Source organism: Hyperolius riggenbachi, chromosome 12 (assembly GCF_040937935.1).
Source record: "Hyperolius riggenbachi isolate aHypRig1 chromosome 12, aHypRig1.pri, whole genome shotgun sequence".
Classification (NCBI taxonomy): Eukaryota; Metazoa; Chordata; class Amphibia; order Anura; family Hyperoliidae; genus Hyperolius; species Hyperolius riggenbachi.
Window position 1 is genome coordinate 49,980,724 of NC_090657.1, and position 14,699 is coordinate 49,995,422.

Genomic DNA, 14,699 nt, shown 5'->3' on the forward strand with positions numbered 1-14,699 from the left:
TGCCTTCTCAGCAAAGTGGTTCCTACATGGGTGCTAGTCTTCAACTAATTTGCTGTTGGCACAGGATTCAGATGGCTTTTGAATTGTCAGCAACACACACTGAAGTATTTCCATACTATAGAGCCATATTGAGCCGGTCTAGTACTGCTAGAAGTGGCCGGCCACGGTGTCTGGCTGACCCTAGGTGATGTCACTCTCTGCTATTTGCCTCCTGTCCACTGCGACCTCTCTTTGCTTCCTACCCTTTTCTTCCCTTTCCGAGGCTCAGTCTCTCCCTCTGAACTCTCCTTCTCCCCCTGTTCTTGTCTTGGGGGCACCCATGACACATCCAGCACCACAACATCATCACCCTCACTGCTTACAGTTTCAGGCTCACAGTTGGCTGCAGCAGCAGGGACATCACACCTTGTGGTGACCTGGGGACTGTCCTGTGAGAGTATGCCTGCCTCCTCTCTTTCATCCCACGGCCACAGGATGACGCACCACCACGACCACTAGTACCTCTACGCCTTGGCCTGCCTCTGCCTGTCGTGTTTGTTAGAGTGAATGACCAGCTAAAGGTTATTGGCAGAAATAGAATTTTTTTCAGTACACAGAGATCACCTAGAACGTACAGTATGGTCACATAGGTGTTAAAGTGACACGGTAACAGTACACATTGATCACACAGCAGGCAGTGACCAGCAAAAGGGTATTGTCACAAATGTCTGTGCCACAATTTTTTTTTTTGCTACACTAATATCACCAATAACACGGTAGGGTTGGTCACATGGGTATTGCTGTGAAACTGTGTGGGGGTAACAGAGCATGCGTCGTGCCACAAATATCAGACACTAAATTACTTTAGCGTAGTGATGGTGGGCTATAATGGTAACGCAACCACGCACAGTATGGTCACACAGATGTTAAAATGACACGGTAACAGTCAGTACATGGTGATCACACAGCAGGCCAGCAAATTGGTATTGATACAAATGTCTATCACACTGGTTTTTTTTTGGCACACTGATAGCACCGATAACACAGTATGGTCGGTTACACAGGAGTTGCTGTGACGCCTTGGACCAACGGCAGCTTCCAGCTCACAGCAAATTCACAAATTTGGTCTTGCCGACTAATTTGTAAGATATAGGGGACCCAGCAGGAAACACTATCCATTACAAAAACTCTAAAATTGCACAACAGTACCCTCGCCCGTGGCCTTGGGCAACTTTACTAAGCCTATTCGGTTGGTGGCGTCTATAGTGTTTCCCGCTGGATCAACTGTGTGGTGTGGCCATAGATCTATGAGGTTACCCTCTGGGTTCCCTCAACTAGACCAGCATCAGTTTTTGATCCCCTGGTTGACAATCTAGCATGAGTACAGGTGTCTCCAGGTCACCTCCCTAGGCGTTATCTCAAGCAACAATAGGAGGTTACTTCCTGATTCAAAAACCCAGCGCAGACAGCCTTGAAGCCTATTGTTGATGTTGTAGTCCACAAGCAACACAGACTGCAGTTGCCATGGTAGAACAGTAAGGTACAGTACTCACCATCATGATTGGAATTCCCCAGCGTCCAGGGTTCATCTGAATCAAAGTGTGTGTCGCCCCCTATTCCTGGTCCAGGGAAATAGGCATGTGCCAAGAATCCACCCTCCCCATCAAACGGGGAGCTGTCCCCATGGAAACCAGAAGCAAAAAAAATCATAATGTCTGCCTCTTTCCGGTTGTTTTGAAGTTCCTGGTAGGGAATTTCCTCAAATGTCAGCGGAGTCACCTTCTGCCATACATCAAAGGCCTGCCGGATGGCTTTCCTGGTGTCTACTTCTCCGACCTTCGGAGTGTAGTTGTGTATGCTGAAAAGGTATACAAAATCATTAAGTAATCATTCAAGCAAAACAAAGCACTTTGTTACAAAGCCATCACTCACAGCCTCTCACAAGCCTGCAGCTTATTCCATTCAAAAGGACCTTCGCCTAGTTACAAATGCAGGCATATTTTTATAGCCATACATCCAGCAAAGAGCTAAAGGCACAGATGATATGATGTTGAGCCTGATAAACTAAAACCTGGTACACATGCTAGTCTAAACTCAGCAGAGGAATCAGGGCCAGGCCAAGGCAGAGGCTGCGGAGGCACCAGTCTCTGGGCCCATAGCCCCAAGGGCACGCCGGTTCTTCCTTTAGTGTCCCCCTCGCCCAGCCATAATCTTTACTCACTTGTCAGAGCAGCAGCCATGGGTATCCCTCTTCAGCTCTGTCGCACAGTGTCTCCTCTCTATGACACCCTCCAGTGGAGTCTCTAATTACAAGCGAGGGAGTCATAGAAAGGAGACGCAGTGCGACAGACAGGTTAGAAAGGAGACGCAGTGCGACAGACAGGTTGAAGGGGAATCCCCAAGGCAATGACAGGTGAGTAAAGCAGGCTCCACTCTGCATATGATGGGAGGCTGAGGGCACATCAGGCTGTCTATACTGTGGTGCTACCTAATACTGGAGGCATATTGGTCTATCTATACTGGGGAGGAGGGCCTGCCAAACAATGAGGGCACGTCCATCTATTTTAACTTCAGGTACACTTTAAGCCACGATTAAGAGACACTTGTCACTTGGGAGGAAAGCTATGACAAATTTGGACAAGATTCTAAAGGACAGAGATGTCACGTTACCAACAAAGATCAGGATAGTTATAGCAATGGTCTTCCCAGCAGTAACATATGGCTGTGAAAGTTAGACTATAAATAAGGCCATGCGTAGAAAAATTTATGCTTTTGAATTGTAGTTGTGGAGAAAGCTACTGCGAGCTCAATGGACTGCCAAAGAGCTAACCAGTCAATACTTCAAGAAGTAAGGCCAGAGTATTCACTAGAGTGGTTGATACTACTATTAAAACTCAAATACTTTGGTCACATAATGAGAAGACCAGATTCTTTGGAGAAATCCTTGATGCTTGGAAAAATTGAGGGCAAAAAAAAGATGAGGACAGCACAGATTACGATGGTTAGACAGCATGTGTGAAGCTATGAACATGCCTGTGCAACAGCTTAAAGAAGCTAAGTGCCTGTGCAACAGCTGAAAGAAGCTAAGCGATTGACAGACACCTCTGGCTTGCTAAAGTACATATGGCCATGAAGAGTCACCTAAACAAAAGAGGAGGAGGACACTTTAAGCAAGAAGGTATTTTGTTACTAAGGAAATGGTAACCCTGGTGACTTATGGGAAAGAATCTTAGCATGGCTCAGCCACAGATTCATCCCTACATATAAAGACGTCCAGTACTTGCCTGTATGTGATGTGCTTCTGTCTCCATTTCTGTCCTGTTAGTGCATATCTCTTGCTCCTTCTTCTATGGCTTAAATGTGGAAGGTCAGGCACTCCGCATCGTGGTTTCTTCATCCACCTGCATGATCAGAGCAGAAAAAACACTGTGGTCACTAATCCAAAGAGGAGGAACGCAACAGTTATCTTCCATGACATGGCTAGGCTGGGAATCCTGCAGTCTGCATAGCTGACTCCGGATTGTTCAAATCCCCTTTCTATCTTCAACTTTTAATGGCCTCTTTCTTCTCTCAATATTGGACATCTGATTTATGCTGCAAAAATAGCTTCAGTTACCTTAATTTTTTGATCAGTAGCATGGTCATAGCACAGGCCACTGCAGTGTTCATTTTTTTTCTGAAGACAAGCAGACTCCCCAATGCAGTCTTCAACGAGCATACTGCCAGAACCCCACCTTTCATTCACCTCAATGCAAGAGGGCATGGTTACGCCTGCTCCCGATAACTGATTGGAGGATGATAATTAGTATGGAGGAGGAGGCATTGATGTTGGGATAATGTTTCTTGCATTCCATATGTGTGGGATAATGTTTGCTGCATTTCATTTTTGAGGGGGAAGGGGTAATGTTTGCTGCATCTTGTATCTTGGTGTAAATGCTTTCTTTACTTTGTATGTGGGGATAACGTTTGCTGCATTTTGTATTTAGAGGTGACGTTTGCTGCATTTTAAATATGGTGAGAAATATTTTGCATTTCGTATATGGGAGGTAATGCTTGCTGCATTTGATATGTGTGTGTGTGTGTGTGTGGGGGGGGGGGGGGGTAACGTTTGCTGCATTTCATGTGGGGTGTAATGTGTGCTGCATTTCTTATGTGGGGTAATGCTTGCTGCATATTTTAAATAGCAATATGTTTGCTGCATTTCCAATGTAGGGTGATGCTTGCTGCATTTTCGTATGGGAGGTAATGACTGCTATAATTTTGCATTTCTTATGTGATGTAAGGTTTACTTTATTTCTTGTGTGGGGCAATGTTTGCTGCATTTGATATGTGGGGTAACATTTGCTGAATTTCATATGTGGAGTAACTCTTGTTGCATGTCATATGTGGTGTAATGTTGTTGCATTTCTTATGTGGGGTAACAACTGCTGCATTTATTATTTGATGAACATAATAGCTCAATTTGATATTTTTGAGTTATTATTGCAGCATTTACCATCTGGGGGTACATGATTACTTAATGTAATGCTAATACATGAGCCAAAACCAATGACAGGAAAGTTGATATAGTTCGCTGTCCACTTTATCAGGTATGCCTTGCTAATACTGAGTTAGACCTTTTTTGCCACTCAAGGTCCCCTTCTTCAGAACAGTGCAAACATACGTCTGCACTGTTCTGAAGAAGGGGACCCTGCATGACCCCAAACCAACTATCAACACATGGTGTTTTGACACATGCTTTGACAAATAAAATTATGCTTAGGCTCTTCAGAAGCCTGGTGTGCTAACCGACCTACGGACTTGCCTGTTATAGTCTTGGTGTTGCTTTGCACCTAAGGCTATGCACCCGACTCATACCGTAAGGTGTGCCACTCCAAACCTATCTACCTTATTGAACTTGCCTAAGTTGTCTATAGTAAGTTTGGCCAGTATAGCATCCCCCAATAGCAAGTGTGGCCAGTATGACACCTATATACACACAAGCCGTATGGAGGTATGCAGCACCACAGCAAGGGCAAACCTGGCCCAGGTGGAATTCATTGCTCCGCTGTAGTACTCTGCCCAGACCTCCTCCTGTGCAGTACCCCTCCTAAAGTCACTGGGGTTATACAGGCTATTGTTATTGCAGATGGGGAAACAAAATTAATCCTCGCACACATGTATGACTTACAGAGAACCCGAGGTGGGTTTCTGCAATCAATATAGGACACAGAAGCACATTCTGCATACTATCACCAGCTTCTGTGTCCTTATAGTGTGCCCCCAGTCTCCCACCGTGCTATGCTGTCCCCCCTTATAAAAACTGCCAGGCTAGCGACACATAGATTGTCGTTAGTCAGTTGTTTGCATGCAGGCTGCCACTCACCGCCGCTCCCCCGCCTCCTGTATAGCGCGTGTCCCCGCCTGCGTCCCTTCCCTCCCCGCCTCCGTAAGTTGATTGGAGGAAGCTTACATAGGCGGGGAGGGAAGGGACGCAGGCGGGGAGCCACGATGTGCAGGAGGCGGGGGAGCGGCGGTGAGTGGCAGCATCAATGTAAACAGCCAGCTAGCGACAATCTATGTGTCGCTAGCTTGGCGGTTTTCATAACGGGGGACAGCAGATTAAGGGGGGCAGCTGGGGGCACACTATAAGGACACAGAGGCTGGTGATAGTATGCAGAATGTGCCTCTGTATGTGTCTCACTATATTGATTGCAGAAACCCACCTCGGGTTCTCTTTAAGTCAACTGAGGCGGTGAATAATGACTGCCTCAGCTGACAATCAGGCTTGCATACGGCACCCAATGAACCCTGATGCCCAATCCGCGAGCAATCCACCGGGCAGATCTACCCAACCCCACTGACAACGATCCCCCCCCCCCCCCCCGCCCCCCGACGATTCCTTTGTTTGCACTGCTACCCGCCCGCACTGTGACATCACGCATGCACAACTCGTCATCCTTCACCCCCGCATAGCAACACAAGGCGTCATTAGCTACAAAGCTGACACGGGTGTGTATGTAGCCAGCCCGGCAATGTCACCCAAGGGGATCAGGTGCTAATCCCCGACAGGCGACATGTAGTCCGTGTGTACGAACCTTTAGTCTTATATGATACTTGCTGAGAGAATAAAGCAATAGACAAAACACAAGCGATATAGTTTGATTTGACAGGTATTACATGTATGACATTTGGCTGTATCGCACTTACTCAATGGTTGTCTGGTCCAGCACTCCAGTCACTGGGATCCCGTAGAACTGCTGCATTGTGGCCACTGCAGAGTGCATAGCTGTCCATGAATGTAGTGCTGAAACTCGGATTTCGTACGGCAGCAAATAGCCATAAGTCTTCAGCCACCTCTGCAGAGAAAACAGCGGGACACCATGAGTCATTATTCTGTGTTCTAAGCCTCCAGCTTCTCTAAAATACCATCTGGTTGAGCGCAATTCAGAATATCAAGAACTATAGCAAAAAATCAAGGCTCTATTAAATACACAACTGCGTCCTCAAATACAAATCAGTGAAGTCATTGCTGTAACTCTAAGGTGTGTGTGTGTTTGGCGGGTGCTGTCTGGACATAACTGGGGGTTTTGGCATGTAGAAGAGCCCTTCTTGGCCTTAGATTCTGTGTCTGACTTACAAATCTGTCCACAAAACCTGTCCAACCTACATTCCCGATCTCACTCAGAGGTACACACCTAGCCGCTCACTCCGCTCTTCCAATGAACTTCGCCTGACCGCCCTCCGCATCACCCAGTCCCATGCACGCCTCCAGGACTTCTCAAGAGGTGCTCTAACACTATGGAACTTACTACCTCCACCCATTCGGGCAGCTCCCTTCAAGAAGGCTCTCAAAACTCACCTTTTTACTCTGTCCTACCACCCCTCATAAGTGCTCTAAACCCGCAGCTGAACTCTGGTCAGCTTAACTCTACCTTTTGTGTCCCTACCTCTCCCTCTAGATTGTAAGCCTTCGGGCAGGGTCCTCCTCCTTTTGTGTCCTACCTGATCATGCACCTCCATTACTGTGCACCCATGATATGCATTTCAGTGAACTTAGCTTTCCTAATCTCCATGCTCCCATCCAGTGACTAAGCATTACCTTGTACTCGTACTGTGCTGCGTGACCTGGTTTTTCTTGTATTCCTGTGTTGTCATATTGCTGTATGTCACCCCTAAATGTTGTCTGTAACCTAAACTAATGTCCAGCGCTGCGTAATATGTTGGCGCTTTATAAATACAATAAATAAACTAAATAAATAAATAAGTTAGGTGGGGGTGGGGGAAGGGGAGCCAGGAGTATAAAAACCCAAAAAGTGGATAAGGCCTCTAAAGCATTGGTTACCAATTACCCAAAGGATCCAGTTTAAACTTTTCACGCTAGCATACAAAGCTCTACACAAGCTGTCACCTCCATACATTTCCTCAATAATCCCCAGATACCTCCCCGTCCGGAAACTCCGTTCTACACAGGAGACACTTTTGTCCTCTAGCTTAGTCACCTCCTCTCACTCTCACATCCAGGATTTCTCACGGTGGTCCCTCTCCTTTGGGGCTCTCTCCCACACCTGTCTGTCATGCTCCGAGCCTTGAAACCTTCCAACGTACTCTGAAAACACACCTATTCAGACAAGCCTATAATTTGGTATAGGTAGCATTGGAAGTTCACTGCCCCATCCCATGTGTTATCCTCCCTATTGTTTCCACCCCACTACCCTGTAGATTGTAAGCTCGCAAGGGCAGGGACCTCCTTCTAAAGTTTCTTGTTTTGTTGTAATTTACCATATGAATGAGTACCAAGTTTAGTGATATCTCAAAACACACATTATCTATGTATGTATTTGTACTTGTATATTCAGGCGCTCACATTCATGCCCAAATGTTCTATAGGCACTTGTATGGACCAGAGGAATTGGGCCAAGCCCAGTGAAACGCGTAGTCTACCATGCATGAATAAACATTACTTTTTCCATTAAATAATGGTTTGTCCTGATAAGGTAAGAAATTGCTCTTCTCAAATATACAACGTTTGGTAGTATCATATCATCAAAGGTGCCCCCACCAGTGTTTTTAGTATAGTCCATAGCCCAAAGGGGTTTTTAAGTCACAAGGACCTTTACACCAACATCTGCGATGTTGATCTGCGATCAGAGCAGGAACATTTATATTCCCACATGCTCAGACGGTGGTTGCAAGTTTTGCAACTCACCCTTGTGAGTATAATACTTACCGTATACATGTTAGACAAAGTGATGTATACACTTATACATCACTTTGTCTAACGATACACTGCACCATTGCGCTCCTGGGGGCATATGTAATTCCCCATTTCACCTAAGTTTTTTCCTAGATTAAATTTTCAAAATGCTTTTTTTAACCACCTGCAAGTGACATCACTAGGAGAAACCACAGAAGAAAAGGTGAATTGCATATTGCCCCATGTCTCTTTCATTCACAGAGACTTGGAGGTTACTAGTAACCATCAAGGATCAAAACTTTTTCTACTTGTATTACTGGATGACTGTACAGTGTCTTGAACTTCTCATGTATATATGTTCCCCCAATGTTTGTTTTATACTGTGTACATCGCTACGGAAGATGTTTGCGCTATATAAATAAAAAAGAATAAGTGACTTTGGAACTTTCCAGTTTTACTCGAGATGTTACCTGCATTGATGGCTGCGCAGCTATGAAAATTTATGTTAATTTAATCTCATTTCCTGTGGACTTTATAGCACCTTTAATCAACCCCAGTAAAAACGCTCTTCTTTTTCTTCCCCCGTTTTATCTCTCCCGCTGGGCTGCAGGAAACCTGGCAATATTTCTCGCTCAGTCAGATAGTCCTATGTCAGCGGATGAGATTTGCATATTCATACGATACGCCGCGTCTAGCCCTCCCACCCAGAGGTTTTTCACGTGAGAGATGGGAGAGGTGAAAAGTGCAGCGGAATAGCGTATTCTAGCGCTGCTAACACCAATTATTATCACTCAGCCTGCTGCACCAACACAGGGCTACCGAGCAGGCGCAGTAGTTCTACCGCATGCTAAATATCTGCTGTCACACACACTGGAGAGGCAAGACAAAGCCTTCATTAGTTATTTTAAAGTGGTATGAACCTCAGCATTTCCTCTTTGTTCTAAAAGATTATTTACAGCATAAAATCTACTACCACAAAAGAAAATTGTAGCAGAACAGCATTCAAAAAGTTAAACACAGCACTTTGTTCTTCAGTGGGCAGCTTCTGGCTGCATCCAAAGAGATGATAACAATATATTTTGTTTACATCCCTTTGTTGCTACAATCAGTATACAGCCAGCAGCGTGCTGACACTGAACTGCACACATTGTAGAACCAGAGAGAGCTGAGAAGTGATCTGGATGCATTACTGTAACGATTGTGGAACTTTCTCCGTGATCAGCGCACAACGCGTGCGCTGACACGGCGGAAATCCTCCACAAGCGTGTAATTGCAGGCACCCAGCAAAAGGTGCTACGCACCTGTAGAGGGAAATTCCTGTCGGCAGATGGCGCTGGGGAGTGCAGAGTAACCAATCCTCTGTACCTCCACAAATGCCAGACAGGAATTGTACGAAGCGCAGAACGCAATCGCAAGAGAGACAATTGCGAATGAGAACGAGCAAAGGGACAGGTTGTATGTGTGTGCGCCAATCCAGTCGCCACCCCGCGACCGCGCACACACAACAGCAGATATGAAATAGGCACAGCAAATAATACAATGAGAAGATGCGGAAAATAACAAACGCTAGCTAACCGCGAACACCGCACTAATTCGCAACAGTGCACGCGGTTATGCGCGGTCTCCACGTGATAAGCACAATAGAGACAAGCACGCCTAACTAACCATCGACAGACAAACATGAAACAGAGGATGCGAACGCTTGCTTAACGGTTACCTCACCGAGCCTCCAGCAAGCGGTCATAGCAGACAAGACAGACACACGAAAACAGGGACAAGCGAGAGATAGGATCCACAGCACTAGCGAAAAGTGGCTAGCACGATCCAGGAAGACAGAACAGAAGGATCCACAGCGCTAGCGAAAAGTGGCTAGCGCGATCCCAGGAGACAGAACAGAAGGATCCACAGCGCTAGCGAAAAGTGGCTAGCGCGATCCAGAGAGGCAGAACAGAAGAGATAGCTGGTAGCAACCGCTGCACCAGCTATGCTCCAAGAACAGAGATCAGAACGACTTCCTATCGACCACCGCTGGGACAGGACAATCGCAACAGACAAACAAAACAGATAAACAATCCTAACTGCACTAGGGAAATCTGCCTAGCACAGTTTCCAGGAATTACTCTAAGCTGATCTTCAAACAGAGAGTAAGGCTGACACCCCACCAGGAGTGTTACATAGGACGAAATCCTTATGAACAGCCAAGCATTGTGGGAAACACATAGTACTTATAGTACACGCCTCCAATGAATGTGGCCAGACAATTTGCATGACAACGTATGCAAATTCCTCAGCAAGCACAAGCTGCAAAACTGACAGAAGCTCTTCTTTCCAGAGTCCTGCAGCTTGCAAACCTACACAATGGTCAAAAAGCTGCCTGCCTGCACAGGCAGCTGAGCAAATCATCACAGTTATGATATATAAATATAGCAGCTATGCAGTAAAATGCAATGGCAGCTTTCAGAGCAGATAAACTGTACTTTGGGAACTTGTAATTTGTAAACGAACAATATTACTTATGCACAAAAGAAAATATGATAACTGTATGGGTAATAAAAAGTAGGAAAACTAATTTTTATTGAATGTGTTTTATCCTACTTTAACTTTGAAATGTTGATAAATAAGGGAAAAACAAATAATAAAAAAAAAAAATATCAGTGTTTTCAACAAACAATCGTTGAAGGAGTTTATATGCAACTGCTAAAAGTATTTCATTTCATTTTGTCAAAATATTAACTCATGAAAATGTGTGCCAATTCATATGTACAGATTTTACGTTATCAAAGATATTATTGTTTCTACGTGTAAAATGATATTTCTGCAGAGGGAGTGGTTAGGGTTAGGCAACACCAGGGGGAGTGGTTAGGGTTAGGCACCACCCAGGCAGCAGTTAGTTTTAGACAACACCAGTGGTGGGTGGTTAGGGTTAGGCACCACCCGGGGTGTGTGTAGGGTTATGCACCACCAGGGGGGCTTAGGGTTAGGCACCACCGGGGGTAATTAGGGTTAAGCTCCACCAGGGGGGTAATTAGGGTTAGGCGCCACCAGGGGAGTGGTTAGTTTTAGGTACCACCAGGGGAGGGTTCTGTGTGAGGGTAGGGTTGGGTTAAGCTGATTTTTAAAGTTAATATCTTTTCGTTATTATTTCCCGTCTGTTTTAACAATGGTATTTATCGTTAACGTTTGACAACAATGTTTATTGTTATAAGATTTCGTTATCCACCCGCACCATTTCATTATCAAGCCAAGCCCCTTTTTCACTGCGCCCTTTTTTCATGCACGCCTTCAAACAAGTGAATGGTACCGCTCTTTACCAATTACAAAAATATGATGCTATAAAAGTGGCAATCAAATTTTTCTGTCTACATTCTCATCTAATACTCTTTAAAAACAGGTTCCTACAGCCCAGACTATGGAATATCCAGAAAGATCATGGCAAAATGTATAAGCTACAGGCTCACTGTACAGCAGCAGTCCTGGAGGTGCGTCTGGGTTTTAGGGGCATAAAATAATGACTTGCATATCTGGGAGTGATGCTTGTTTAACGTTGAGCGCTTTAAGTCACCAGGGAGAAAAGCGCTATAAAAACCCTTCCATAAAGGCCAACTTTGTACAGTGCATGACTAATAGTTGTCCTATGGACAGAGTCTCCCACCTGAGCTGTAGATCTCTGCAGCTCGTCCAGAGTCACCATGGGCCTCTTGACTGCATTTCTGATCGGCGCTCTCCTTGTTCGGCCTGTGAGTTTAGGTGGATGGCCTTGTCTTGGTAGGTTTACAGTTGTGCCATACTCCTTCCATTCCTGAATGATCGCTTGAACAGTGCTCCGTGGGATGTTCAAGGCTTTGGAAATCTTTTTGTAGCTTAAGCCTGCTTTAAACTTGTCAATGACTTGATCCCTGACCTGTCTTGTGTGTTCTTTGGACTTCACGTTGTTGTTACTCCCAATATTCTCTTAGACAACCTCTGAGGCCCTCACAGAGCAGCTGTATTTGTACTGACATTAGATTACACACAGGTGCACTCTGTTTAGTCATTAGCACTCATCAGGCAATGTCTATAGGCAACTGACTGCACTCAGATCAAAGGGGGCCGAATAATTATGCACACCACTTTGCAGTTATTTATTTATAAAAAATGTTTGGAATCATGTATGATTTTCGTTCCACTTCTCATGTGTACACCACTTTGTGTTGGTCTTTCATTTGGAATTCCAATAAAATTGATTTATGTTTGTGGCAGTAATATGACAAAATGTGGAAAACTTCAAGGCCGAATACTTTTGCAACCCACTGTATGTCTGGTGCACACCATGCAATTTCTCATCCAATTGACCAATTGAATCAATTATTTCCTGACAGGACCGATCTGATTTTCGAATGTTTTTCTGATCACTTCTATACAAAATCAGAAAATCCGATCGGACCTGTCGTAAATCATGGATTTGACCCATCTATCTGACGGGATATTGCACGGTGTACCAGGCATTAGGCGATCTGCCACCAGATGGACTGTTAGATAGATCCCTCTCTGAAAGAATCTATTGCCCGCCCATACACTGCACACTGATTTCCAATAGATTTCAGCATGAAATCTATTGGATATTGTCCTGCTGCCACCTCCCAAGTGTATATGTGTCCCCCCAGTGTCCAGGTGCAGTGCTGAAGGCTCACCTGAGGACATATACACTCTGGGGGACATCGGTCGGCGGTCTATCATCACGTTATTGAACACCATTACCACTGCACACCCAATTGTGCCTTTGTGATCAAGAGTTTCCACCATGTCCGATTGATCCTTTTGACTGGATATCAATCAAAAGATCAAGATGGTCGCAATGCGCGGCACCGATTCGATAAAATTATCAGGCAGAAGGTTTATTGGGCCACTAAATCGAAAAAAGTATGGGCACCCTTATTCTCACGCAGACCCTCAAGAGTGAAACAATAATGTCACACTTGGGTGTCAATCCAGGTCTTTATGCCACTCTGTCACTCATCCCCTCCCTTCAACATGATTTACGGGATACACACATCCTCTCCCGCCCCCCCCCCCCCCCCCCAGAAGTGTAGCAGTACATATGACATGGTAAATTGGATTGGCTCAAGGCTTCTGGGATGTGGCACAGGTGTTTGTGGGAGGAGACATTGTTGTGTCAGCACCAAATGCAGCTGAATTATATCTAATGCTCGTGGATTTTCACGGTCATGAAACCCCAAAGATGAGGTCCTCTTTAAATGAGTATGATAGATTTAGGGGGTGGTTAGATAGAGGAGGGTTAGGTTAGCTGGAGGTGAGGTCAGTGCCAGATTTCTGCAAAGGCCACAAGGGCCCGGGCCTTGGGCGGCAATAGCCCAAGGGGGAACCTGGAAATGATATAGGGGTTGCTGCATATGGAAGAGAAGGTTTCAAATGGGGAGAAACACATAAAAGGGGGAAGTTGATGTCCAAGGGAGCTGTACAAGGAAGAGAGGGGCTGCTGTACATTGATGTTACACATGGGAGAGGGGGCTGCACATGGAATTGGAGGGGGCTGCTGTACTTGGAAGGGGAGTCCCAATATACTTGGCCTAGGGGCGGAAAAAGTATAAATCCTGCTTTGGGTGAGATTAATTTGAAAAGTGAGTGCACCCATATATACTCACATATAAGCCGACGTGTGTATAAGCAGCGGTACCCATTTTTCGATCAGAAACCAGGAAAAAGTGATTGACTTGCGTATAAGCCCCCTCCCCAGAATAGCCTCCTCCACAGTAGCCAGATGTTCCCCCAGTACAAGTCAGCACCTCTCTCCATAGCCAGATGTGCCCCAAGGATGATACAGCTATGTCTTAAGAAGCCACTACATGGCGTCATAGATATGAGACACAACGATTGCCACACAGGAAAAATCCCTGATCATTGCACCGCTTGCACACTACCCTCCACAGGCCAGGGGACACAAGTAGTCTTGAGCAGCACACTCTGCACACCATGTTGCAGCGGATGGAGGGCACAGACACAGCAGGGCGCAAGCTGGTACGAGCAGGATCACTAGTGCACAATCCTTACGCTCTTCTGCCATTAACAAAATCTGCTCCAAAGCCACCTGTCTGCTCCACTGACATATAAGCCGAGGGGGTAACTTTTCAGCACATTTTTTATGCTGAAATTTAAGGCTTATACACGAGTATACACAGTAGTTAAAAAATGTATATATAATATATTCCTGTGGCTATGCTTGAAGGCTGGAAGTTACTATTTCAGTTTGCCGGCGTTCTTGAGCCAGATGAAATTACAGGGTTAAAAGACTAGGAAAAGAAAAATCCTTTAATGGCCGGAACTACTCAGTGTGCTGCTGTTTCTAAATTAATGGTAACTACCTGTGAAGTATCTAACAGGCTAAATATATCCTGCAGTTGCTACACAATTCCAGCCTCCCGCAGGAGCAGAACGGGCGAGAAACCAGCGCGAGAAACTGTGCGGCGGGATCAGAACAATATCCAACTGCTTTTCCTATCGCTTAATATTATGTTTTTATCTCTTGTGTATATTTTTCTCTGGCCAC

The 14,699-nt window shown here is 45.4% G+C and overlaps 1 protein-coding gene across 1 annotated transcript in view; it reads right to left on the bottom strand.

Moving 5' to 3' along the window:
- Positions 1-14,699, bottom strand: part of MMP24 (matrix metallopeptidase 24) — a 144,788-nt gene that overhangs the window by 22,541 nt on the left and 107,548 nt on the right. The window contains exons 2-4 of the mRNA XM_068263897.1: positions 6,169-6,317; positions 3,264-3,380; positions 1,533-1,837 (exon numbers count right to left, since the gene is read on the bottom strand). Of these exons, the coding sequence (XP_068119998.1) occupies positions 1,533-1,837; positions 3,264-3,380; positions 6,169-6,317 (571 nt within the window). The remainder of the gene's footprint in view (positions 1-1,532; positions 1,838-3,263; positions 3,381-6,168; positions 6,318-14,699) is intronic.